This window comes from Haliotis asinina, chromosome 12 (assembly GCF_037392515.1).
Source record: "Haliotis asinina isolate JCU_RB_2024 chromosome 12, JCU_Hal_asi_v2, whole genome shotgun sequence".
NCBI lineage: Eukaryota > Metazoa > Mollusca > Gastropoda > Lepetellida > Haliotidae > Haliotis > Haliotis asinina.
The window spans coordinates 7,925,784-7,953,572 of NC_090291.1; the positions used below are offsets into that span (position 1 = coordinate 7,925,784).

General features: G+C 40.6%; 3 protein-coding genes across 3 annotated transcripts in view; 1 reads left to right on the forward strand and 2 right to left on the reverse strand.

Annotated features, from left to right (window-relative positions):
* The window catches only part of LOC137257639 (hepatocyte nuclear factor 4-gamma-like), a 62,991-nt gene extending 62,805 nt beyond the window's left edge, over nucleotides 1–186 (reverse strand). The window contains exon 1 of the mRNA XM_067794970.1: nucleotides 1–186. Coding sequence (XP_067651071.1) covers nucleotides 1–25 — 25 coding nt within the window. The 5' untranslated portion in view covers nucleotides 26–186.
* Nucleotides 172–27,433, forward strand: LOC137257640 (pachytene checkpoint protein 2 homolog). The gene is made up of 12 exons (XM_067794975.1): nucleotides 172–386; nucleotides 4,926–5,138; nucleotides 6,337–6,502; nucleotides 14,848–15,027; nucleotides 17,047–17,137; nucleotides 17,363–17,499; nucleotides 18,212–18,298; nucleotides 18,851–18,957; nucleotides 21,209–21,362; nucleotides 23,702–23,814; nucleotides 24,275–24,344; nucleotides 26,258–27,433. Exons 2-12 carry the CDS (start codon nucleotides 5,047–5,049, stop codon nucleotides 26,348–26,350), a joined length of 1,290 nt encoding a protein of 429 aa, XP_067651076.1. The 5' UTR covers nucleotides 172–386; nucleotides 4,926–5,046; the 3' UTR covers nucleotides 26,351–27,433.
* Nucleotides 21,478–23,607, reverse strand: LOC137258578 (uncharacterized). Its single transcript, XM_067796287.1, has 4 exons — nucleotides 23,570–23,607; nucleotides 22,742–22,941; nucleotides 21,999–22,087; nucleotides 21,478–21,501 (listed from the first exon to the last, which is right to left on the reverse strand). The coding sequence occupies exons 1-4, from the start codon at nucleotides 23,605–23,607 to the stop codon at nucleotides 21,478–21,480; spliced, it is 351 nt and encodes a 116-aa protein (XP_067652388.1).
* Nucleotides 27,434–27,789: the final 356 nt, after the last annotated feature.

The following is a 27,789-nucleotide window of genomic DNA, read 5'->3' on the forward strand; positions in this document are numbered from 1 at the left end:
CTTCACCAGTCGAACTTTCGCTCATGATGTCGAAGCCACGGTGAATCTGGACTTTGGTCAGTTGACACAGGGAAATCCCAAGTTTTCTACCGTCACGTTTCAAAGTACAGTTGTGTAATCTACCAAGCCTCCACCACCGGCCATGGTGGGAGTTCTATCTGCCATACTGACGGTCACGTGACCAGTCATATGACTGCCACACGGAAGCGTCGATCAGCTGTTGGCGGAGTGGTAGTTGATGGTCGTGATTCAGAAGAGCGTGATAGTCAAACGGTGCATGGCATTAACGAATCAAGTGCAGAATGCGCCATGTTACCTTATTATATCTTTGGAAGGATGCACAATTTCCACGCGACATAGGTCACATCTCGGTGCTTGCAGTTAAGGTCTACCACTCTGTTTCTGTCAATCAACGCCTGTCTGGGCATTTTGTCGGATATTAATAATATGTGTGTATGCTACAGAGCGTGTAATCATAGTAATTATAGACTGATAAATAAAGTACAGTTTGGACTGGCTGATAACAATGTGGTCTTAGAACGTTTTGTATCGTGTTTTAGTCAGTGAAGTTTCACTTTTTCCATATAAAAATCAGAATCTTAAATTGAAACGAGTGAAATCTAAAAGTGCGGACTTAAAAGTGTATTTGGGATGTGAAGAAAACAGTGCATGCGTTACAGTGTAGAATGCGCAAAAAATCAGTCAATGTGAAAATATGATTCACTGAGGCAATTTCTGAAAAGCCTAATTATTTCAGCCATTTTATAACATTTTTTTTAATTTCCATGTTTATTCCCTCTACAACGTATATATATATATAGTACAATGATATGCATATATTCACTCATATACACACATATATACATGTAGATATGCACATATATTGATGGATACTTTCTCTTCAACTGAAAAGGATTTACATACAGGAAGTGCTGGCACTGTGCACATGACTAGCACAATTGTATGTATACAAGTATACATAATTTTGGTCTCCATTGAAATGCATGCTACAGATAGGAATTGTAATTCAGAAGGCAGAAAGCAGGATAAAGGCAGAAGCTTTCATATGTAGAAAATGTACGCGTGTTCCCGGTAACAGACAGGCATTTTAAGTACCACCAGACCATGTACATAGAAAATATGGCATAGGTAATATAATATATAAGGATATGTACAAGCTTTCCCTTTCCATTGGAAAGAATATTATGCCATTTTATAACTTGACCGAAACATATGTCTACATTTTAACTATATTAGGGCCAGAGAAGAAAAACAATATAAAACCTACACATTAACTTCTGTCTCCTTTTCATCCTGTCATTTTCAGTCACTGGATGATGAAATTAAACCACGAGAAAATTGTTCTGATAAACCACATGAGCAGAAGTTTCAGCTGGTGAAACAACTGAAATGTTTAGGCGTTTTGTAAACGGTGATTTTGTTCAAATTTTGTACACGTTGATTGTAATGGATGTTTGTTAGCGCAGGCAATTAATACAATGGTTTGTGCTTGAGTGAGTGAGTGAGCACTATTACCATCACTCCATGCACGACGTGTCGTCTTCAGGGGTGGAGCCTGATGGAAATTAGATAGTTAAAGTTGTAGTGGTGTACACAGGTATAGGTATGATCTTGAGAAACCCAGAAACATTAAATGGAATTATGGGTTAGAACCCACGCACAAGGGTTTCAGATCACATGATGGCGCACAGCAAAAGGTAGCCGGAGACAACTCGGTACTGTGTTTCTACGCGATGTGGGCTTCCTACTTTATTCAGTGAGCGAAAGTAAGACTTAAATATTCAATACTTTAAGAATTTCGATGTATTACCAACTGATCATTACACGAGTAACGTCTGCACTGTAAATAACATGTATCAGAGATACACCACATGCATTACACTTTCCAAATGCGGGCATAAAACAGTATTTATTCTTTATATGATACTTAACTGGAAGAATAACTTGTGGAATCTCTGTGTGCGCATTGTAAGTGATATACGATCTTACTCAACAATAATTGTTCGGTAAAAGAAACTTTACACCTATGTTTAATGGAAGCCGAAGTGATGCAAACAAGATCTGGTTATTCATGATGAGGTTGTTTATGCAGGTAACACAGTTATGTTAACTTGTGTTTGCATGGTCCTCGGGGACAGTCTTAAGCCATTTATGAATATCGTCCCCTTTGGGGAAAGAAGTACGCAAAAACGTATTTACTGGTAAAATGACACCACATTCCTTTCAGTGCTTGACACAAGAAAGTCGCTCTTAAAAGTTGGTGAAAATATAAGACTCTATGCATATATGTGTTAAACCAAGTACTGTTTTGATAACGTTTGTAGTTGCTGTGGTCAAACCCAGCTCTCACTGTATTTTGCTGTCCCTTGAAATGGTTTGTTTTTAATACCGAGTCTGGATAACGCGGCTGCAGACAGGATTTAGATATACATCAGATTCATCTTAGAGAAAAACCCGAAGTAATGCAGTTCCTCCGTTTTCCCCTTTCACGAAACTAACGAGCAATGGTGTCTGCTGTTATCATGTATACGCCCATTATTCATCAGCATCAATACACATGCGGTGTTATCATGTATACACTCATCATTCATCTGTATCAATACACATGCAGTGTTTTTATGTTTACATTCATTATTCATCAGCATCAATACACATGCAGTGTTATCATGTATACACTCATCAGTAATATGTATCAATACACATGCAGTGTTATCATGTATACACTCATCATTAATATGTATCAATACACATGCAGTGTTATCATGTATACACTTATCATTCATCTGTATCAATACACATGCAGTGTTATGTATACACTTATCATTTATCTGCATCAATACACATGCAGTGTTATCATGTATACACTCATCATTCATCAGTATCAATACACATGCAGTGTTATCATGTATACACTCATCATTAATATGTATCAATACACATGCAGTGTTATCATGTATACACTCATCATTCATCTGTATCAATACACATGCAGTGTTATCATGTATACACTCATCATTAATATGTATCAATACACATGCAGTGTTATCATGTATACACTCATCATTCATCTGTATCAATACACATGCAGTGTTATGTATACACTTATCATTTATCTGTATCAATACACATGCAGTGTTATCATGTATACACTCATCATTCATCAGTATCAATACACATGCAGTGTTATCATGTATACACTCATTAATATGTATCAATACACATGCAGTGTTATCATGTATACACTCATCATTCATCTGTATCAATACACATGCAGTGTTATCATGTATACACTCATCATTCATATGTATCAATACACATGCGGTGTTATCATGTATACACTCATCATTCATCTGTATCAATACACATGCAGTGTTTTTATGTTTACATTCATTATTCATCAGCATCAATACACATGCAGTGTTATCATGTATACACTCATCAGTAATATGTATCAATACACATGCAGTGTTATCATGTATACACTCATCATTAATATGTATCAATACACATGCAGTGTTATCATGTATACACTTATCATTCATCTGTATCAATACACATGCAGTGTTATGTATACACTTATCATTTATCTGCATCAATACACATGCAGTGTTATCATGTATACACTCATCATTCATCAGTATCAATACACATGCAGTGTTATCATGTATACACTCATCATTAATATGTATCAATACACATGCAGTGTTATCATGTATACACTCATCATTCATCTGTATCAATACACATGCAGTGTTATCATGTATACACTCATCATTAATATGTATCAATACACATGCAGTGTTATCATGTATACACTTATCATTCATCTGTATCAATACACATGCAGTGTTATGTATACACTCATCATTTATCTGTATCAATACACATGCAGTGTTATCATGTATACACTCATCATTCATCAGTATCAATACACATGCAGTGTTATCATGTATACACTCATTAATATGTATCAATACACCTGCAGTGTTATCATGTATACACTCATCATTCATCTGTATCAATACACATGCAGTGTTATCATGTATACACTCATCATTCATATGTATCAATACACATGCGGTGTTATCATGTATACACTTATCATTCATCTGTATCAATACACATGCAGTGTTATTATGTTTACATTCATTATTCATCAGTATCAATACACATGCAGTGTTAGTATGTATACACTCAGTATTCATCTGTATCAGAGTAGCCTCTATGTAAGATTATCACACCTTGTTGATGGCACGCAATCACATTGTCGCACAACATTTTGTTTGATGTAAAGTTTTGTTTGGAATTCATGGTAATAGTCTTTTCAACGTTGCAAATTTGTTTTACAATTCATCAGTTCATGTCTAAACAGGAACATTTAAACGGAATGGAATATTTTGTAAAATCAAGTTTAGAACAGTTCGCTGAAGTTAATGGATATATTTACAGTGGTGAGTCTAAATACTGATTTGAAGTAACAAGTTTTAGTTATGAAATCATTATAAGATGCGCACGTAAAATAAAACAACTTCACCCCCAAGTAAGAGATTCGGAGTATGTGTTCTGACGAGTAGGCTCCCTTGACATTGTCGTAAATTTTACACTTTTCAGTACATTACGTGATGATCATTCTTATAGCATTGTTGAACATCTGCCTTATACACTTCTCTACAAAGTGATTGATATTTGCTTATTGTTACAGCCAAAACTAATATCGTAAGTATTCATGCACGATTTGTGGCAGCTGGTATTGCTTTATGGCAGGTACCAGAGCGCCAGATTTGAAAAGGGAATACACGCCTTCATGTCAATATTTTAGTGTCAAATATTTCATTTTAAGGAGCGTTGTTAATTCCACGAGAACCATAAGCACGTCGTTGATGATCATATGTATGTATTTGCAGTGAAATGAAATCGTGAAGGTTGTGACCATCGGTTTGTTAGCCTGTTGATTGTTGCTGTTTTGGGGGGCAAGTAATCAGTTCAGAGACATTTAAAGTTACCAATAACTGGATCAGTTAATCTATGGATCAAGTCTCTGAAATTGGCGATGCATTACCGAGTGCACCTCCTTGCCCATCGAAGTTTCATGTTGAAGTACATCAAAACCCTTGTAGGTGAGTGATCGCCATTTTTTCATCTCTCCGAAGTAGACACTTTGTCGGAAGTACGTTTTCTTTTGCATTTCGGCGCCCTTTGGAGGTTCGAACTCGTACTGCCAGATGTTAACGAGCCAGTCTTATGAGACAACACTTCTCAGTCACTTGTCTTGACTACTATGATAAGTAAGAGTGTTTGTTCACCAAATGATCAACTGTTTTCCTTAGACACGGAACTGCAAACTCCAAACATTTACAGTACTGATCTAACTCAGTTTACACTGAATTAATTAAATACGAAAGCATAGCTAGCCCACACCTGACCTCAGAACTTAACACTAAGGATTGTTATAAACTTAAGGTAGGATTCTTACTAGGAAGGTGCTGTCATCCTGACAACCCACCCAATCCTCAACACGACTTCCTTTAAGAGACATCACTGACAGGGATTGATCAGAATGCATTGGGCAAATTGAATTCTGGCCCCTCGGCCCCTCACTGTCTGTAGTATGTTGGAAACAAGAGGGTTTGTAATTTGAGCAAATGATACAAGAGAATGCAGTTTACTTTTCCTAACATGAGTAACAATTAGTACCCCACATCCCCATCCCTAAGACATCAGACATGCTATGCTAATTTTCGTTTTCCTTCCCTTCTTTACAGAAATTTATGTTTTATGGTAATTATGTTGGCTTTTTAGTTACATACAGTGCAAATATGTCCCCTTCTCTTCATGTTCCATTCTTGCTTGAGAACCTTGTTGAGTGGCCCTTGATGGCAGCATGGGCTAGGTTATATGTCACTGTTTTCTTAACGGCATTGTGTATTCATTGACATATAAGAGGTTGACCTGTTCAACTGACCCTGTGCAGGGATTTCCTTTGTTCACTGAGAGCATGAAATTCCCAGACAATGTGAATTTTCCAGTTTGACATGTTTTCACTGAAATTTGTTGCTTTTTTCACATGTCACAAAAAACGAGATATGTATTCAGATTGACATTTGCTGTGATTTTACAGAACACTCTATTCATGGTGTTTGGTTCTTACTTGCCACAAAAGAAATGAGAAAACTCTCTGTACCAGCCTTTCCTATGTGCCAGTGTGTTGATCAAGTAATGTGTATTGAGTGCTGGGGTCTGACTATTTGAGGAACCAGTCTGAAGAAGGCTTATTTAAACATGGTTAACTTCAGATACGTTTTTATGGACTTTTAGCACTGCCAGAGTGTCTCTGGTTCAAGAACACGTACTGTCTGCACTGAGGAAACAGAAGGTCGCTTATGGAGACTTCACTGTGACAGAGTTCGATGATGCTTTCCTGACTGAGCATGTCAAGTCAATATCTTTGTGTGATACCGATCTGGCAGACACAGGTCGAAAGGTATGTTGAACTTGTAAAATTCAGATGCTTGTCTTAATGTCATGAAAAGAATTTAATGCAATTTTTAAAACATATCCTATTTTATGTTACACACTTTCACATGTTCTTACAACCATGGAGTAGAAACAACATGGAATAAAATTATCAGCCTCTTAAAACATCTTGTTCTTCATCTTTACCTTCATCTTTGACTATGGTGTAGCCTTGACTGTCCACTTATTCACTGGCCTAGATTACAACAATTGATCCCCTTGATTGGTTATCTCTTGGTGATCAGAAGCAGAGGTCCTCTGGTATGATCACTATAAGGAAGTGGCCATCAAGTTCTTATTCAGTGTCCACATCTGCATGGGAGTGTTAGGAATTGGTTGAAATCTCACAATTCATTACCAATGAGTAATTGCTGAAAATAATTTCTTAACATCATTTTTCAGATTTCCTTTCATGTTTGCTATTGCAGATAGATATAAAGAGAGAAACTGAGCAACCTGCATTTGCAAATTTCACATCCGGTGTAAATTGATGCATCTTGCTACTTCATTAAGTGATGACTAGCATATCACTGACCTAAACTGCCTTGAGTTGTAAATAAATATTCAGTCATGGCTTTTCAGGAAGTGAAGTGAGTTTTCTAAGAAGTGAACACATTTTTAGACCCTGACAACTTCTAAGATATGTACCATTGTCAAGTGTTGCAAACACTAAAACAGCAGTCTCAAAATTGCTTTAGTTCAGTCAAGAGAAAATGTTATCAATTGCTTGGTCCTGCAACCGATCTTTGACTATTAGTATTTCAATTAATTGGAGCACCACTACTGCATGGTCTCTTGTAAGTGAAAAACACCCAGTTTCGGGTTTCCTGAAGCATCTAATTGAAGTGGACATACAGTACACTCACCCATGTGCAGCCTTCCTTTCCTGCCAATAAGGTCACATGACCAGCCATGCTTGTCACTCTTCATCCCCCAACAAGAACAATTGGAGGCACTTTGGGTCCCTATACGGCGATAAGTTTTTGCTTATATTTCAGTCCTATAATCAGTCCTATAATTTTGGATTGTAAATATTATTGCAAAATTATTGCAAACTTACAAATTTTCATGTGTTTTTGACATGTTTTCTTCAACTTTTGCTTAATCTTAGTTGATGAAATTGTGCTCCCAGTGTAAACTACAGCTGTCGGCAGTTGATCCGCATGTAGTATGTCCTTTGTGCAAACCTATTTGTTCTTCCACTGTTCGTTGTGAACTTTGCAAGAATTTATCGGATTCAGAATTTTCATTGTGCGGCTGGTGTTGTGTTCGAGTGATCTTTGGTTGAACTGAATGAGAATTGGCAGTGAGCTCCTGTTCAATCATTCGAACAGATTTCATAAGTGTATGGAAGTCCATATTGGAATAAAAGGCATGTCTTGTAGCATCCTTCAAATGAGTATTCCTCAGTCCAGACCAGAAACAATTCCTTAACATGGCACTACTTCCTGATCTATCTGGGTATGTTCCAAGGTCAAGTGCTCGTTGAAGTAAATCCTCAAGACAGATAGCCCAAGTGGCTACAGACTCCTTATCCCCTTGCACAGCTTGGTGAAATTCTTGGAGGAGGTTTTCAGCTGTGACATCTGTCCCATATGGACCTTCAAGTCGGTTTATTATATCAGCCACAGTGGCGTCTGCATCCAAAGAAAGAAGAATACGCGCTGCGTCTCCTCTTAGTGACTTCCTGACAGCTTGAGTCAGAGTGGCTGTGGGATAAATGTCGTCTCTGATGAGACACCGGATCTCAAAATTCCACATCTCAAAGGTTACATCTCCTTTATTCGCAGGATCTTCACCTGAGAAGGTAGATATCCTAAGTGGCTGTGGATATGCAGGCCATGGTGGAGCTGAGAAAGACTGTGGATAAAAGCAAGGAACTACACTTGCTGTCGGTCCAGGAGCGCAAGGGGAATAACCTGGCTAGCGTGGTGTGAACATGTTTTTCCATGTTTTTCCTCATCAGACAAAACTTCAGACTTGATTTCCCAGTCTTCCCCACCTTGAGCCATGTTGATTTGTTCTACCCCGGACACAGACAAACGTGGTATAGTGATGGTAGATGTGTGATATTCGTCCTGATTGTATAGATATAAATGTAAACAATGACAATTTGTGTCAGTGAATTACATCCCTATGTCAACCATGATGAACCGGAGCAATGGGGACAATGAAGCTACAGTGTGTGGTACACCAATCACAGACTGTGTGTGGACTTACCTAGCACATGACTATGCTATATACAGGTGTTGATAATCACCAGATAAGGGTATGAAGTGAAGGCAATATGTGCATAGCAAGAAGCAAAATATAAACACAGACGAACACCGTTCCCTATAATAGGGACCTCAAACTCCACAGTGTATGGGAACACCAGTAAAATATACCTGCTTCACCAAACCTGACTAATTAACTCAACAATGAAGAATCCGACTGGAAAGGACCCAAGGGAGGTAATGCTCGGAAGGTAAAGTAAGAGGAAAGCTGTACAGGAAAGGGAGACAAATGTTAATTGGCATATGTATCCCCCAATTCTTTATTGAAGTAACACTAAGTCCTTATGTTTACTGAAAACGGAGTTTATTCTAACAGAACGCGAACACAGAGGAGTAGAGTGCGAGTGCAACAACCGTTAAGAGGCAGGTGTAGTGACGGACACCTTCGCACACATACCCCCGTGATGTAAACAACGACAAATGGCAAACAAGCCAGAGTGATGACAACAACTGGCTAAGCCAAGTATTACACACCTTTAAAAGACGATGAGATTAAGACAAGATTATAAAACTAAACTAGCTTAAACTAAATACAATCAGCGTATGAACTAAAGGTATGAACTGCAGTTGTAAATACTCTAGCCCACAACAATAGATGTATAATAGAGCTAATGGTTTTAAGATAGAGCCCCGGCAAGTTTATTTATGATGCATTGTGCAATGACAGATCATGGGATATAATGTTTGTATACACAGAACACTTTAGGGCACCAGAGTTTAAATGTTGTGATAACATGATAATGAAACAGATGAAATACGGGTGCTGGCGAAATGTTTATATACTGTTCAAAGGTGTGCTAAGGACAAACAACGAATGCTCTCTCTAGTCATGTCTAAATCAGTTAATTCTGCATCTAGTAACTGTATGTTGTTAACAGCTGACATTCAATATTTCAATGATCAGTCAGACATATCCCAGGGCATGGTTTAGATACCAGTGAAACTTTGTCTGGATCACAGAAGAGAGCGTTGTCAGAATCGGGATCATCTTAACCTTAAGCTGAAGTTGCCATTGTCTAAGACAAAGTCTTCAGCTACTAGATCTGTGCTGAAACTACACTCCATGACTTCTATGAAGTCCTTCAGCGATGAGATAGTAGCTCCTGATGAACGTCACTAGCCCTTCATCAACTATGTCGACAACTACGCTGCATCCTTCAGACAGTCTATGGTCTACATACACTTCTACAACTTCTACACTCTGCACACCAGATGCTTCTATGAATCAACCACCGCTGCTTGCACTGCAGTCACTGGCCCTATGTGACGGTTCACCGACTGCATCGGCGGGTCTGTCAGATGAAGAGGAGGCATCGTATGCCCGCTCTCGTTCACAGAAATCATTGCCATGGGCTGTATCTTCACATTGCAGTATGGATGACGCTCATACCATTGACTCACCAAGTGCTCACACTCACGGATCTCATTACAGACTTTGTCATCATTCGTCGTCTTCCTCGGATATGGATTTTCACAGGTGTGAGCAAAGGCATTCACGGAATAATAGTCGTTCCAGGGATACATATAGACAGTAGGACTATGATGACACTTACTGCATGGACATCGTTTCCCACTTGCGAAAACCCTCTTCTCAGACTCAGGGATCATGTCGTGGATCACGAATGGAGTTGACTTAGCCTCTCCGTCGAAGGATTCCAATGAAGCTCACACCCTATGAGATAAGTAACTAGGACACTTTGACGTTTCTGCCTGTTGCGCTGATTTCTACCATCCCAGAAACTTTGTCTACAGCCTTTCAGATGGTGTCTAAGTGTCAGCAACAACACAAGCTTCAGCGTTCATCGATTCCCACTATATCGTATGTATCCCTTTATGAAAAGCTCCTGAAGTAGAAGATTCATATAAGCTCATGGATGAGACTTTCAACAGATCTTATAAAGTGCAGGATAAGAAACTTGCTCAACTGGATACAACCACTTGGCATACTTTCTTTGGACTTGACTGTTTCAGGGCTATCAACGAGGCTCTCATCTCCAGCTTCAACCACCATGAGAATAAAGAAGAAATGACTATGTTCTCTGAGCTCGTCACTCAGAAGAAGCATCTACAATTCATTTTGGAGCATTTAGCGTCTACGTCTGGAGGATTGAATCTATGCTGGCAAGGTTTATTATCAGCATCATCTTGGGGCAAGCAAACCTTTGTATCGAGCTCCCTGGTCAGCATCTACGATATTCGATGGCAGAATTGAGGACATCACTCAGGACTCCAGGGAAGTAATGATGATAAAGTCGATCGACACTTTGACGACTGTCCTCAAACAGATTTCTCAGCGTTACTTCAACAAGTCAAAGTTCTCTGTGGGTCCAAGGGCGAGAAACAAGAAGTACATAGCTTGCGATGGTCCCAGGACATCCTACCAGTGATGCTAAAGGAGGAAAGCGTTGGTTCGGAACGACTGGATTCTTCCTTCCCCATACTGTTCCCTTACAACCAACATGCGTTTGTGGACGTCCACAATGCTACTGTAAGAATTGGGGACTTTTCAACGACGATTACGCCTTGAGCATCCTACGAGACTGCCACAAGATCCCACTAAAGGCAACACCACAGCTCACAAGAGACCTAGCACTCTTTGTGTATGCCAGGAATCAATGAGACAAGTTAACCAACACCATATCATCTCTGCTAGTGGAAGGCGCAGTCGAAAAACTACATCTGGATCAACTAACACCAGGATTCTACTCTCCAATCTTTCTGGTACCAAGAAAACTCCTAGGAAAACTTTGCACTTATATATAACATGAACGAGTGCAACAAGGATTATCTACTGAAACCAGAACGGTTCAGAATGATCCATCTACCACAACTGCAGCATCTCATCCGTCCAGTGGATTATCTGGCCAGCATCAATCTACAAGATACCTGCCTGCACATTCTTATTCATCTGGACTCCAGAAGATCTGCGCTTCCTACTGAATGGTCAGCACTATCAATGGATGGTCTTACCATTTGGAGTATCTTTGCCCTCTGGCTATTTACTTGGGTCACCAAGCCCCTCATCACTTACCTACATCGACGGGGCCTTAGCAGCACCTTTTACCAGGACAATGGCATTCAAGCTCATCACGAGAGACTGAACACTTGCGCGTTCACTATCCAATACTACTACCGAAAGTCACCAAGAAGATAAAACAGACGATGCTGATATAACTGATTTTAGTTGCGCCTTATTGGCCAGTGAGAGATTGGTTCCTAGTACCCATCGAGAAACTAGGACAACCAGCACTGCAACTACCAGCATGGAGGAAGTGACCCATCAATCCACACACCAAACAAGCACTTGGCAATCCAACATTGTTCCAACTTCAAGGCCTGCTTAAAACATAAAGCGTATTCTACCAGAGCAGTGAAGGCAGTCACCCTAGCTCTGCATATATCTACCCGCACCCTACACAATGATAACTGGATGCAGTTTGAAACCTATGCCATATAGAAAGGCTTCACTGCAATGAAGGCTGCACATCATCAAGTAGTGGACTACTTATGTCATCTACGACATACCAGAGGACTGAAAGTTTCTACACTCTCGACATACTTGGTGGCACTCAGCTCTGTTATCACCATGAAAACAGGGATCAATCTGACTGAAGTACCTAAACTACTCACTTTACTATCATTGCTCAAGCTGGAAGACCAACAACACAGGTTTGATGCTCAAGCTTGGGATCTGAATATCGTACTACAACACCCCCCAAGTGATGTCTACAAGCCACTAGACTGGACATCTCTTGAATTATTGACCCAGAAAACGCTGTTCCTACTTGCCCTAGCAACAATGGCACAGATGACAGGAATACATGCTCTGGACTTCAGCCACTCACGATTTGACTGTAATCATTGTGAGATTCTGCATCTAGGACTGAGATGGGATTTTATCGCTAAAAATCAACTGCCTGAACAACGGGACAGACAATTCCACAACCTGGCATTATCTATATTCCTGGGCCACATGATGCACAGGATTTATCATCATGCCCAGTCAGTGTGTTGAAAATATATCTCCAACATGCTAAGACAAGGAGATAACGTTTCAAGTTCCTGTTCATCCCATTATCTACTGAGACAGCTATGAAAAATATCCCGCAACACTATCTCCGTATGGATAAGAGCTGTTATAATTAGGGCCTACAAAGCAGCAGGACTCAAACCTCCACTAGCTTCCAATCAACATGAAGTGAGAGCCTTGGTGTCTACTGGCTCTATATAGATACTGCTCTCTAACAACTGTATTGGAGGGTTTTGCTTTTGGAAATCAAATACAGTGCTTGCCAACCACTACCTATGGGACATTGCCACGGAGGACTGGCATTCACTAATTTGGGCCTCTTGTTTTCGCACAACCAACGATTCCACAAAGGCGCTGAGTTTCACTCACCCTTTCATCATGTGACTTGTTGAGACAAGACACTCTGCAGAGTATAATGGTTGAGAGTCCATGCTCACGTCTTGAACAGGCTAGCATGAGTGATAATCACCCTGTACTCATAATGAAGATACTTGTACATGAAAATGGGTCGCAACTGGTCTTGATTGGAATCTTAACATACTGTTGGACTAGACACAAGCGGGATTCTAGCTGATCTATATATCATCACATTCCAGTCAACGAATACAGACAATTTCGACTGGATATGATCCCACAACTCACAGATGAATACTGAACTATCGCTGTTATGGTTCCTGAAAGGGGGCGTTACTGTACATACTCGTATGGCAGTGAACAGAATCCAGTGTGGCCTGGCCCAACACCATTTCCATCGGATTCTGTAAGCATAATAAGCATAAGTCTTGGTAAGGAAAAATGTGTAATTTTTTAATAAAATTGATATTTTATACTTATCCTGACTCATGGCATCAAGTCCTCCCAACTGCCCCTCTCACGCATGCTGAATTCACAGTAATTCTGGTGTCAGGCTTCTGAGATTCGGAGAGAATGGCAAGCATGTCTTGTCATGTGACCGTATTGGCAGGAAAAGGATGCTGCCAATGGGTGAGTGTATTGTACATCCTCTTCAGTTAGAAGGGAACTTCAAGGGATTTCAAGTGTTCCACTATCTTCGCATGGAGGGAGGACATGAGTCAGTATAAGTATAAATTATCAATTCTATTCAGAAAATTACATTATTGGCTGGCTTCTGCCAACGAGGAGTTGGTTCATCCCTCTGACAAACCTTGGCAGGAGTTGGTTCATCCCTCTGACAAACCTTGGCAGGAGTTGGTTCATCCCTCTGACAAACCTTGGCAGGAGTTGGTTCATCCCTCTGACAAACCTTGGCAGGAGTTGGTTCATCCCTCTGACAAACCTTGGCAGGAGTTGGTTCATCCCTCTGACAAACCTTGGCAGTCTGGACCCAATGGCTCCAATAGATGACATGTTCATCAATCCTCACTCCATCCATTGGTTAAGTTGGACATTATGTCGTCATCACAAGTCCAGGCTATCTACCCGAGTTGAATATACCCTGATGTTACTGTTGTCCTCCAGGCTATTGAGCTGAGTTGAATATACCCTGATGTTACTGTTGGCTCCCATGCTATCGACCTGAGTTGAATATACCCTGACGTTACTGTTGTCTTTCAGGCTATCGACCAGAGTTGAATATACCTTGATGTTACTGTTGTCTTCCAGGCTATCGACCTGAGTTGAATATACCTTGATGTTACTGTTGTCTTCCATGCTATCTACCCGAGTTGAATATACCCTGACGTTACTGTTGTCCTCCAGGCTATTGACCTGAGTTGAATATACCCTGACGTTACTGTTGTCTTCCAGGCTATCGACCTGAGTTGAATATACCCTGATGTTACTGTTGGCTTCCATGCTATCGACTTGAGTTGAATATACCCTGACGTTACTGTTGTCTTTCAGGCTATCGACCTGAGTTGAATATACCTTGATGTTACTGTTGTCTTCCAGGCTATCGACCTGAGTTGAATATACCCTGATGTTACTGTTGTCTTCCAGGCTATCGACCTGAGCTGAATATACCCTGATGTTACTGTTGTCTTCCAGGCTATCGACCTGAGTTCATGTATACTCCACATCCACGTGTTCCAACTCCATGAAGATGGCCCTGGTCAGGAGGAGATCGATGATGAAGATCTAGCTGCTGCCAGTCACTGGCTCTTGCCGTCTGCTGACTTCCATGGAGTGTGGGACAGTCTTGTATTTGATGAAGGGGTCAAGGCAAAGGTGAATCACTTGACCCATTGAACATGCTGTAATAGCTTTAGCTTTTGTCATTAAACAATTAAGTAAACCTTACTTATGCGACACCTTTGTTTGTAATGGTGATGTGCAAGTGCATAGTGTATGTAATGGTGAAGTGCAAGAGCCTGGCGTATATATTGGTGATGTGCAAGTGCCTGGTGTATGTAATAGCGATGTGTGAGTGCCTGGTGTATGTAATGGTGATGTGTGAATGCCTGGTGTATGTAATGGTGATGTGTGAGTGCCTGGTGTATGTAATAGCGATGTGTGAGTGCCTGGTGTATGTAATGGCGATGTGTGAATGCCTGATGTATGTAATAGCGATGTGCGAGTGCCTGGTGTATGTAATAGCGATGTGTGAATGCCTGGTGTATGTAATGGTGAAGTGCGAGTGCCTGGTGTATGTAATGGTGATGTGCGAGTGGATGGTGTATGTAATGATGATGTGTGAGTGCCTGGTGTATGTAATGGTGAAGTGCGAGTGCCTGGCGTATGTAATGGTGAAGTGCGAGTACCTGGCGTATGTAATGGTGAAGTGCGAGTACCTGGTGTATGTAGTGGTGATGTGTGAATGCCTGGTGTATGTAATGGTGATGTGTGAGCGTCTGATGTATGTAATGGCGATGTGCGAGTGCATAGTGTATGTAATGGTGATGTGTGAGTGCCTGGTGTATGTAATAGCGATGTGTGAGTGCCTGGTGTATGTAATGGTGATGTGTGAATGCCTGGTGTATGTAATGGCGATGTGTGAATGCCTGGTGTATGTAATGGGTGAAGTGTGAGTGCCTGGTGTATGTAATGGCGATGTGTGAATGCCTGGTGTATGTAATAGCGATGTGTGAGTGTCTGGTGTATGTAATGGTGATGTGTGAATGCCTGGTTTATGTAATGGCGATGTGTGAATGCCTGGTGTATGTAATGGTGAAGTGTGAGTGCCTGGTGTATGTAATGGTGATGTGTGAGTGCCTGGTGTATGTAATAGCGATGTGTGAATGCCTGGTGTATGTAATGGTGAAGTGCGAGTGCCTGGTGTATGTAATGGTGATGTGTGAATGCCTGGTGTATGTAATGGTGATGTGTGAATGCCTGGTGTGTGTAATAGCGATATGCGAGTGCCTGGTGTATGTAATGGTGAAGTGTGAGTGCCTGGTGTATGTAATGGTGATGTGTGAATGCCTGGTGTATGTAATAGCGATGTGCGAGTGCCTGGTGTATGTAATGGCGATGTGTGAATGCCTGGTGTATGTAATGGTGATGTGTGAGTGCCTGGTGTATGTAATGGTGAAGTGCGAGTACCTGGTGTATGTAATGGTGATGTGTGAATGCCTTGTGTATATGATGGTGATGTGTATGTAATGGTCCTCAGTGTGACATGCAGGTGCTTAAACCAGTGGGCTACCTCTCTGCCCCAGTTTGGAATATCCACAGATATCTGCCACAGGACAAAAGTTACACTCCAGAAGATACCAGTCTTGGTTTAGTTAAAGATGTCATGGCACAATTTATATCATGATGTGTGAAATATCCTCTTCAATATAACAGACTAGTTAGAAAAAATCTGAAGGGACAAGTTGTTTTCTGAAGTTGATGGTGATTTTACTTAAACCACTGAGTGTGGGCTTGCTGGATATGGCCAATGTGACTACCCTAATGCTGAATGGCTGATTAGATGATTAGAAGATTCATGTGTCCACCGTAATATGTGGGGTGCATAGTGGTTGAGGTGTTTTCTCATTACATCAAAGACACAGATTCAATTCCCCACATGGGCACAATGTGTGAAGACCATTTCTGGTGTGCCCTGCTATGATGTTCTTGTAATAAAAGTGGCATGTAACTCACTCACTTACCTTTGTATGAACCGTCCTTGTGTCTATGCCAGCAAAACCTAATGATTCAAGCAAATATCAATCAGTTTAAGCATGTAGAAAGAAACAATGTCAGTAATGAGACTGAAGTGAGGATTTGAATACATTAGCCAGTGTATGGGTTTCGTTTCAGTTGTTAAACTATGCCACAACCACCTTGCTGTTCTCTGATCGAGCAGTGGACAGTAATATCATCACCTGGAACAGAGTGGTCTTACTTCATGGTCAGTACTTTTACTGTCTTTTATTGTCACCTAACACACCTTAATTTGTTGTTGAGCCGCATCCCTTGCTCATGCCTGAAACTTACTCACTCACTCACTACTCACTCACTCACCCACTCTGTAGGCCTATAAGTAAGCATCAATATATCAAAGTGTCACCAATACTACTCATCACCTGTTTTGCATGAAATTATGTGTTATCTTCGACATTTTTCTTCTCCATAGGCCCTCCTGGTACAGGAAAGACATCGCTCTGTAAGGCCCTAGCACAGAAACTGACCATAAGGCTGTCAGATCGATACACATATGGTCAGCTGATTGAGGTCAACAGTCACAGTTTGTTCTCCAAGTGGTTCTCAGAGGTTCGTGAAAATATCCCGAACATGTGTATTTCACAGTGGTGGTGAATTCAGTACAATATGTTCTTTTGCACAAAGGAAGGTCATGGGCTGCATGTGTCCAGTTGTATGCTAATTCAGTGCAGACATTTTGCACCTTGTGTAAAATCAGGTTTGTATTCAACTTCACAGTTAGGTTTCTGATCACAAGGCCTTGGACACCTAAGAGGCAGTATTTTAGGTTTGTCAGCGTTTTATCAGCTTTTGCTTAATTCGAATGTTGCATGAGATTAGAAGTCAACTCAAGTTATGGCAAGCTTGAAGCTTGAACTCAGTTCTTTTTTTTTCAGGTTTAAAGTGTAACACAAGCTATAGCAGATTTAAAGTTTGACATAAGCCTAAGCAAGTTTAAAAGTCCTCAAAAACAGATTTCAACTCAGATTTTAGCAAGTTTGAAAGACAACTTAAGCCTCAGCAAGTGTAAAGCGAAACTCCGTCCTGAGTAACTCTAAGGACAGCTAAGGTGTTTGAAAAAGTTTACGTCCAGAACAATCCTAAAGTCCAACTTTAGCCTCTGCATTTGTGAAGTCCAAATAAGTTTTTGCAAGTGTGAAATTTTACTTTCAATTTATCAAGTTTGATGTGCCATGCAAGGTTTTGCAAGTTTGAAATATGGTGTATTGCCACAGTTTGTGTACATCACATCATCACATCATCACATCACTGAATATTGCAGAGTGGGAAGCTGGTGATGAAGATGTTCCAGAAGATTCAGGAACTTATAAATGATCCAGAATCTCTGGTCTTTGTTCTCATAGATGAGGTAAGATCATCCAAATCATCCAAAGTTTTTGCTACATCTGTGATTTTCTGAAATACATGCTTCAATCACTTTCAAGAATCTGCAACCTCATCATGTCCTGATTACCCTGGTAACAATCTGAGTGGGTGATTGTGTAGCAGGACCTGGAGTCATCCCACAGATAACATCCTTACTTGTCCGCTTTGTTTGGTCATGTGAACAAGTAGTTCAACCTCGGATCAGGAGGACGGTGGTTCAGATCCTGTCCAGGGACATGGAAGTTAAGTGCCAAAACAGTAGCTTGAGCAATGATTCACTGTAAGGGTACAATGACCAGCTGAGTTATTGTCACATGAAATCCTGACAGCTGTCCACGTTGAGAACAAGGCAGCAAGTTAAGAACAAAACTTACAGTTCATTGACCTCTTGTGATATTTGATATAGACACAGTTTATCACATTTATTGTCATTGTGTTATGCAGCTGATCATGTTTAGGATGATGATAACAAAGAATGATGATGTGTCTGCCTAACTTTGTTTTAAATGAAGCTGGTCTTGCCAATGTTGTGCAGGTAGAGAGCTTGACTTCAGCCAGGAAGAGTGCCCTCTCAGGGAGTGAACCATCAGATGCTATACGAGTTGTCAACGCTCTCCTTACACAGATAGACCAGATCAAAAGGTATGATATTGTCATGTTTAGGCTGAGTCAGATGAAGAGGTGTGATATTGCCACATAAAAGCTGGGCCACAGACAGGCAGATCTACTGGTATGGTAATTGCTATGTTGAGGCTAGGCCCCTGATAGACCAGATCAAGTGGTATGATATTGCCATGTTGAGGCTAGGCCACAGATAGACCAGATCAAGTGGTATGATATTGCCATGTTGAGGCTAGGCCCCTGATAGACCAGATCAAGTGGTATGATATTGCCATGTAGAGGCTGGGCCACAGATAGACCAGATCAAGTGGTATGATATTGTCATGTAGAGGCTAGGCCACAGATAGACCAGATCAAGTGGTATGATATTGTCATGTAGAGGCTGGGCCACAGATAGACCAGATCAAGTGGTATGATATTGCCATGTAGAGGCTAGGCCACAGATAGACCAGATCAAGTGGTATGATATTGCCATGTTGAGGCTAGGCCCCTGATAGACCAGATCAAGTGGTATGATATTGCCATGTTGAGGCTAGGCCCCTGATAGACCAGATCAAGTGGTATGATATTGCCATGTTGAGGCTAGGCCACAGATAGACCAGATCAAGTGGTATGATATTGCCATGTTGAGGCTAGGCCCCTGATAGACCAGATCAAGTGGTATGATATTGCCATGTAGAGACTGGGCCACAGATAGACCAGATCAAGTGGTATGATATTGTCATGTAGAGGCTGGGCCACAGATAGACCAGATCAAGTGGTATGATATTGTCATGTAGAGGCTGGGCCACAGATAGACCAGATCAAGTGGTATGATATTGCCATGTTGAGGCTAGGCCACAGATAGACCAGATCAAGTGGTATGATATTGCCATGTTGAGGCTAGGCCCCTGATAGACCAGATCAAGTGGTATTATATTGCCATGTTGAGGCTAGGCCCCTGATAGACCAGATCAAGTGGTATGATATTGCCATGTAGAGACTGGGCCACAGATAGACCAGATCAAGTGGTATGATATTGTCATGTTGAGGCTGGGCCACAGATAGACCAGATCAAGTGGTATGATATTGTCATGTAGAGGCTGGGCCACAGATAGACCAGATCAAGTGGTATGATATTGTCATGTAGAGGCTGGGCCACAGATGGACCAGATCAAGTGGTATGATATTGCCATGTAGAGGCTGGGCCACAGATAGACCAGATCAAGTGGTATGATATTGCCATGTAGAGGCTGGGCCACAGATGGACCAGATCAAGTGGTATGATATTGCCATGTAGAGGCTGGGCCACAGATGGACCAGATCAAGTGGTATGATATTGCCATGTAGAGGCTGGGCCACAGATAGACCAGATCAAGTGGTATGACATTGCCATGTAGAGGCTGGACCACAGATGAACCAAATCAAGTGGTATGATATTGTCTTGTACAGTTTAAGTAAACTTAGTCTCAGTATATTTCGTTACACTCCACAACTGAGTCTAACAAAAGCTAGTAGGAGGTCGCGTAAGGTAACCTTTGAGCAACCAATGACTGTCCAATCAAACGGGTTAAATAGATTTAACCAATCAGACAACAGCTACTATTTTGGGATCAGAGGTACTTTCAAAATATTCAGGTCACTGACACAGATCTCGCCACAAACAAAAATCTGCATGTAACACAATTATTTGACCTGCAGTATACACTTTGGGGTTTCTGTTGACATGGTTACCATTAGCTAATATTTCCGCAAGATGACATCCTTGAATATTGCCAGAAACACCATTTTCACCGTCTGTTTACTCGCTGTTGTCATGGTTGCACGTAAGCCGTGTGCATCACATGGAAGCGAGCGTAAGCTAAATAGCATTCGGAATCATTTGGGTTTGAACCTTTTTAGAGATAAAAAGTTCAAAAGGTATGTGCGAATGTCCATTTTTGCGATTTGGTAAGCTGTGTTCTGATTGGTCAATCTCAAAGGTTACCTGACGCGACCTCCCATAAGGTTTTGTTCGACTCAGTGGTGGAGTGTAACGAAAAGTACTGAGACTAAGTTTACTTAGACTGTTGTCATGTAGAGTTTAGGCCAGATCAAGTAGTATGGTATTGTTATGTATGTGCTTCGCCTGGGATAGATCAGATGAAGGATCTGTATGATGTGTATTTTAAGTGTGATATGTTGAGGTTTTTTAAGAACATATCAGTCAATTGAAAAGATTTTGTTGTAATATATACTTGTTAAAAATGTTGTCTTATGTTCCTGTAATTTCCTGAATGCACTTGTGTTTCAGGCACCCCAATGTGCTGATTCTGACCACATCAAACGTGACTGGTGCTATAGACTTGGCATTTGTAGACCGGGCAGACATCAAGCAGTACATAGGTCCTCCCTCTCCATGTGCAATATTCAAGATCTACCTCTCTTGTCTCAATGAACTAATGAGGGTGAGGAAATCATCATCTGAAACCTTCAGTTCGCAGGAAACTATCATAGTACTGTTGTATTGTGGCCTTGGCCATATGGCTGAAACTAGGAGTCACTGTGGTATAGTAGCTGAAACTACAAGTCACTGTTCTGTAGTAGCTGAAACTACAAGTCACTATGGTATAGTAGCTGAAACTATGAGTCACTGTGCTGTAGTAGCTGAAACTACTAGTCACTGTTGTGTAGTCGCTGAAACTACTAGTCACTGTGCTGTAGTAGCTGAAACTACAAGTCACTGTGCTGTAGTAGCTGAAACTGCTTGTCACTGTGGTATAGTAGGAGAAACTACTAGTCACTGTGTTGTAGTAGCTGAAACTACCAGTCACTGTTGTTTAGTAGCTGTAACTACTAGTCACTGTGCTGTAGTAGCTGAATCTACTAGTCACTGTGCTATAGAAGGTGAAACTACTAGTCACTCTGCTATAGTAGCTGAAACTACAAGTCACTGTGCTGTAGTAGCTGAAACTACTAGTTACTGTGCTGTAGTAGCTGAAACTACTAGTGACTGTGCTATAGTAGCTGAAACTACTAGTTACTGTGCTATAGTAGCTGAAACTACAAGTCACTGTGCTGTAGTAGCTGAAACTACTAGTTACTGTGCTATAGTAGCTGAAACTACTAGTTACTGTGCTGTAGTAGCTGAAACTACTAGTGACTGTGCTATAGTAGCTGAAACTACAAGTCACTGTGCTGTAGTAGCTGAAACTACTAGTCACTCTGCTATAGTAGCTGAAACTACAAGTCACTCTGCTATAGTAGCTGAAACTACTAGTCACTGTGGTATAGTGGCTGAAACTATGGGTCACTGTGCTATAGTAGCTGAAACTACAAGTCACTGTGCTGTAGTAGCTGAAACTTCTAGTTACTGTGCTGTAGTAGCTGAAACTACTAGTGACTGTTGTTTAGTAGCTGTAACTACTAGTCACTGTGCTGTAGTAGCTGAATCTACTAGTCACTGTGCTATAGAAGGTGAAACTACTAGTCACTCTGCTATAGTAGCTGAAACTACTAGTCACTGTGCTGTAGTAGCTGAAACTACTAGTTACTGTGCTGTAGTAGCTGAAACTACTAGTGACTGTGCTATAGTAGCTGAAACTACTAGTTACTGTGCTATAGTAGCTGAAACTACAAGTCACTGTGCTGTAGTAGCTGAAACTACTAGTTACTGTGCTATAGTAGCTGAAACTACTAGTGACTGTGCTGTAGTAGCTGAAACTACTAGTGACTGTGCTATAGTAGCTGAAACTACAAGTCACTGTGCTGTAGTAGCTGAAACTACTAGTCACTCTGCTATAGTAGCTGAAACTACAAGTCACTCTGCTATAGTAGCTGAAACTACTAGTCACTGTGGTATAGTGGCTGAAACTATGGGTCACTGTGCTATAGTAGCTGAAACTACAAGTCACTGTGCTGTAGTAGCTGAAACTACTAGTTACTGTGCTGTAGTAGCTGAAACTACTAGTGACTGTGCTATAGTAGCTGAAACTACTAGTCACTCTGCTATAGTAGCTGAAACTACTAGTGACTGTGCTATAGTAGCTGAAACTACAAGTCACTGTGCTGTAGTAGCTGAAACTACTAGTTACTGTGCTGTAGTAGCTGAAACTACTAGTCACTGTGCTGTAGTAGCTGAAACTACTAGTAACTGTTATAGTCACTGGTCACTGTGGTATAGTCACAGCAGTACAGTATCACTGAAACTACCAGTGCACACATACACTGGAGCATGATAATAGTTGGGCACATGTGCGCTTAATAATACTCTCAACCTCAACTCTCAGCTTAAATTATGAAACTTTTTGCACATTAGATGGCAATTTGTATCATTTTCCTTGAGTTATTTTGATGACCTGCACATCTGATGGTTCACTTGATCAGTGGTCAATACTGAAGCATTACGAAACATGTTTGTTAGTCTTAAGACAACATAAACAGTTTCATGTAAAGAGTTTCATGTTTGAATTTAAACTTCTGTCATCAGTTTTCATGATAGTTTATCATTCTTCCTGGATGCGTTGATATGATGTATGTATCCATTTGTTACCTGTAGATTCTGGGGAGGAATAGACCTCCTTGTGTATAGATACATGGTATTAATTGGGGAAACTGTAACCAGGATGTGGACGGAATCTATCCTATACTGCAACATGGTGGTGGTGTAATGTACTTTACAGATACTGCCAAGAAGTGTTTTCTGTAGCCCATGTTCTACTGTTTTTTTATAGTCTCATGCTCTAGTGTTTTCTATAGCCTTGTTCTAGTGTTTTCTGTAGCCCCTGATTCTACTGGTGTGTTCCAGTCTGGGATAATCAGCCCTGTCCAACAGCTGCTGGACCTCCGAGACCTGGAGGTGATGAGGTTTATAGAGAACGACGCCACAAGACTCAGTCTGCACCTTAGAAATGTCGCAATGTAAGAAATCAATATGAAGATAGTGTAGGAACATTGTGTGTTAGGTAAAGATAATAAGATGAGATTTGGTCATGTATTTATATTCCTCCAGTTGAACCCTTCCTCAAATCATCTGGGTTAACTGGTTGTACTGATATGAGTGTATTGTTATTGTTATTATTGGTGTGTAAGAGTGATTGCTGGAACAATCATGGCAATAGCCTGTGTTTGGATGAATGGATGTGACCAGTAGGCATCACCAGTAGAGTGCGACTAGTAGGCATCACCAGTAGGGTGTGACCAGTAGGCATCACTAGTAGGGTGTGACCAGTAGGCATCATTCATTATATGACCACTACGGTTGGACCACTTTTAATTATGCAAGATGTCTATGCTTGCCACTCATTCATTTCTTGATGAAGAAGTTCTGATGTGATGTACTATGTTGACTCACTCATAATAACGTTGCTTTCCTCCACAGCAAGAGCCAAGGTTTGAGTGGAAGGACCCTGCGGAAACTGCCCTTTATAGCCCATGCCATGTTTGTGCAGGTAAATTCTCTGGTCTAGCTAGTCCATATATAGTCTGGTTCATAATTATTGAGAATTTTTCTTCTTACTTTGAGCTATCCTAACACCTCAACTGATTCACTGATACTTAAAACTAAGTAATGGTATAAGGGAGGTAACTCATCTTGGCCTACTGAGTATAGTCCCCTGAATTTGTAGCAGACGTCATTTTCCTCAGCACTGTCAACAATGTCTGCTGAAGATAAAAGAAGGTTGATTTTTGAGTTGTGTAATCAAGGAATTGATGATGTAAATACATTGGCAGAGAGAACAGGAACTCCTCTTTCTTCTGTGTATAGGATTAGGAAGAATTTTAAAGAGGGAAAGGATTTTGGGCACTAGAAAGGAGCAGGAAGACCCACAAAATTGGACTTCTCAGATCGCGTCCGGCTTGGAATTTTAGCGTCTAAAAAGCAAAGGGCAAGCATCTCCAACATCAGGTATGAAATGATAGAAAGGGGATCAACAGTTGTATCAAAATCTACAGTTAGAAGAAATTTGATTGATTTTGGATGGGAGAAAAAGACTGGAATTCCTTCTCCTCTCATGAAACAAGAACATAAAGACAGGCGTGTTGAGTGGTGTTTGGCACATGAAAACTTTGACTGGGAAAATGTGATTTTTATTGATGAAAGCTCAATATGGGTATATCCCAATAATGTGAAAATATGGACAAAGTCTGCGTCAGCACCGTTGTATCGACGACCTAAATACAGCCCAAAGTTTCATGTGTGGGGAGGGATATCCTTATTAGGAACGACCCCGCTGTGTGTGTTTGAGGGAAATCTGACAAGTCAACGCTACACTAACATATTAGATAATTTTCTCCTTCCAAGTGCACATGTGTTTTATGGAAATGACTGGATTTTGCAGCAAGATAATGATCCTAAACACACCGCAAAACATGCCAAGCAGTGGTTTCAGGAGAAAAATGTGACTGCATTACCATTTCCTGCATATAGTCCTGACTTAAATCCCATTGAGAACATTTGGGGGATGATGAAGGAATGTGTGAATCAAAAGGGGTTGACAAAAATTGAAGACATGAAGAGAGAAGTGGTCCGATACTGGGACAGCATAACTCATGAGACACTAACCTCTCTGATAGGAAGTATGCCTACCCGTCTTAGACTGTGCCGTGAAGCTCAAGGAGACTTGATAAAATATTAAATTGTTACCTACACAACATGAAAAGGTCAGTTCACTTTCACAATACATTCAATTTTATCTGATTTGTTCTCGTTTAATAATATGAAATGCTTTAGCTATTCTCAATAATTTTGAACCATACTGTATATGGGACTACCTGACGGACTTTTTATGAGCCATGTGAACAACATTTCTGTCAGAAAGAATATTTTTAGTCCTCTTTAATGGGATTACATGCACATGGAAACAAATATATTAACACTTATGATTAATATCATAGTAAATGTTTGTATGATAATTGACTCCTCGAGCGCACCATACCTGATGTTTAGAAATGCATGCAGGTGGTGGTGTTTGTTAGGGGAGTGAGTGGTCAGGTTGGGTTGCATTACAATTTGCCATTCAATTATTCCATGAGGGTCAAGTCACCCAGATAATAAGTCAAGTTGTAGTTGGAAAAGTTCCTTTTCTATGGTTGATGGTAAAATATTGAGAATATTGCAATACTTGTTTTCCCATGTGTATGTACATACGTGACTTCTTTAAAAACCCAGTTTTGGAACTTGACATGATCAGTAGTCTTAAGTCTTGAAGGTTTGGTTGATTATGAGGGTTTCACACGAATACAGTGAGATATAATGACTCTTCCTTGTGTTATCGTTGTGGCAGGTGACCTGCTAGCCCCCAGTGTTTTGCTGATTCCCAATATAATGTGATGTTACATTTCACATTCTGTATGTTTGTAGAGTCCTACTGTGACCTTAGACAACTTTGTGGAGTACCTATCTAAAACAGTGGACCATCAGTTCAAGGAGAGAGAGGACTTGACCCGAGATTGACCTGTATACACATTACATGTGCACCATGGACTGTCAATTTTAGGAGATTAAAGACTTCACCTGAGAGTGAAGCATAGTTAGCCCCCAACACAGGAGCTCTGGTGAATGTTTTCACCTCTGAGGCTGACCTGATATATCAGATGCAGGGACAGAGAGACCATCCCTGCACGATGTCCCGCCCCACAGGATCTCAGCAATCTCATTGCCTCAACATTAACAGTCAAATTAGACATACACAACAAGCACTCTCTTTGATGCACAACATACCACACTCTTTTCAGTGATATGAACATCTTTCATTCCTGTCAATTTACACATTATCAGAATCTTGTTTTAGAATATGTAACTGTGATAAATTGTATGAAAACTATATGTATAAAACAATTGAAAATGTTTCCACTTCCCAACATTACCATGTGTTGATTGAGATATTTATGTTTGTATAGGAAATGTTTTCTTGTTGTTTTACGTTTCAGTAAATACACCAAGTAACCAGGAACAATGGGATTCTGGTTTTAATGAGGACAAGCATATATTTACTATACTGGGGCACAGGGTTTACTTTGACCCACCACGTTGTGTGTCAGATTGAGCTCTAATAATGAATTTCAAGGTTATTTCTGGAAGTAAGAAGGTGATGTAGTGTAAGAAGGGAGAAATGCTACACAGCTCGCTAGATTGATGCAGATGAAAATGTAGAAAGTTGCATACTTTGGATAAGTAAGCTTTGATAAACACTTTAATGACAAAACCCTCATATTTGATGTGAAGAATATTTGTCAATTAACAATACTAATCCTAATGCATTTCTTACTGTATCAATGATAGACAGAGTCAGTCTGACTAGTGTCATATCGTGGGTACAAGATTATCACAATGTTATGTGTCAAAGACATTAGGGTTGAAAAGGGATTTCATTTTGATAAAAGTTCATCTATTTTGAAATGTGACATATCACCTTGTTTTAAATGTATTTGTTGCAATAGTGACCACCTTGTACATGACCCCCATCAAACAATTATTTGTACAGATCTGTTCAATAAAAGGATCCTGAACATCACTGTTTAGGACTGCAGGAACACTGTTACATGTTGTGTGATCTAACACCGCTGTTTGTAGAGTGCTGTAACAGTGCTATGTGTAGTGTTCTGGACTCTCCCATCTGTCACCGTCTACGGCCAGACAATACAGTCACTGTAAGCCATCATCCAGTCAGATGTGATGACACACTATCAACCAAGATGGCAAGTCTGACTGCCTGATCCGTCTCCACCTACCAAGCATGTCTTTAACCTAGAATCCCCACTGTTTGTGAGCTGGTGACCGACAACAAGCAATAAAGTCTAGTCGGTCATTTACTTGGTGAAGAATGATGATTATTTTGTAGATATACAGTTTTATTCTGTGAAAGGCAACCTTTCAGCATAAGATGCAAATGT

Excerpts from the sequence above, each read along its gene's own strand:
- LOC137258578 (XM_067796287.1), bottom strand. The coding sequence starts at position 23,607 with ATGGGCTACAGAAAACACTTCTTGGCAGTATCTGTAAA. Across the intron at positions 22,942-23,569 it reads TTCTTGGCAGTATCTGTAAA|CTACTATAGCACAGTCACTA; the intron begins GTACATTACACC and ends TTGTAGTTTCAG. Across the intron at positions 22,088-22,741 it reads CCACTATACCACAGTGACTA|TGACTTGTAGTTTCAGCTAC; the intron begins GTAGTTTCAGCT and ends ACTACAGCACAG.
- LOC137257640 (XM_067794975.1), top strand. The coding sequence starts at position 5,047 with ATGGATCAAGTCTCTGAAATTGGCGATGCATTACCGAGTGCACCTCCT. Across the intron at positions 17,500-18,211 it reads TCTCCAAGTGGTTCTCAGAG|AGTGGGAAGCTGGTGATGAA; the intron begins GTTCGTGAAAAT and ends TGAATATTGCAG. Across the intron at positions 24,345-26,257 it reads CCCATGCCATGTTTGTGCAG|AGTCCTACTGTGACCTTAGA; the intron begins GTAAATTCTCTG and ends GTATGTTTGTAG.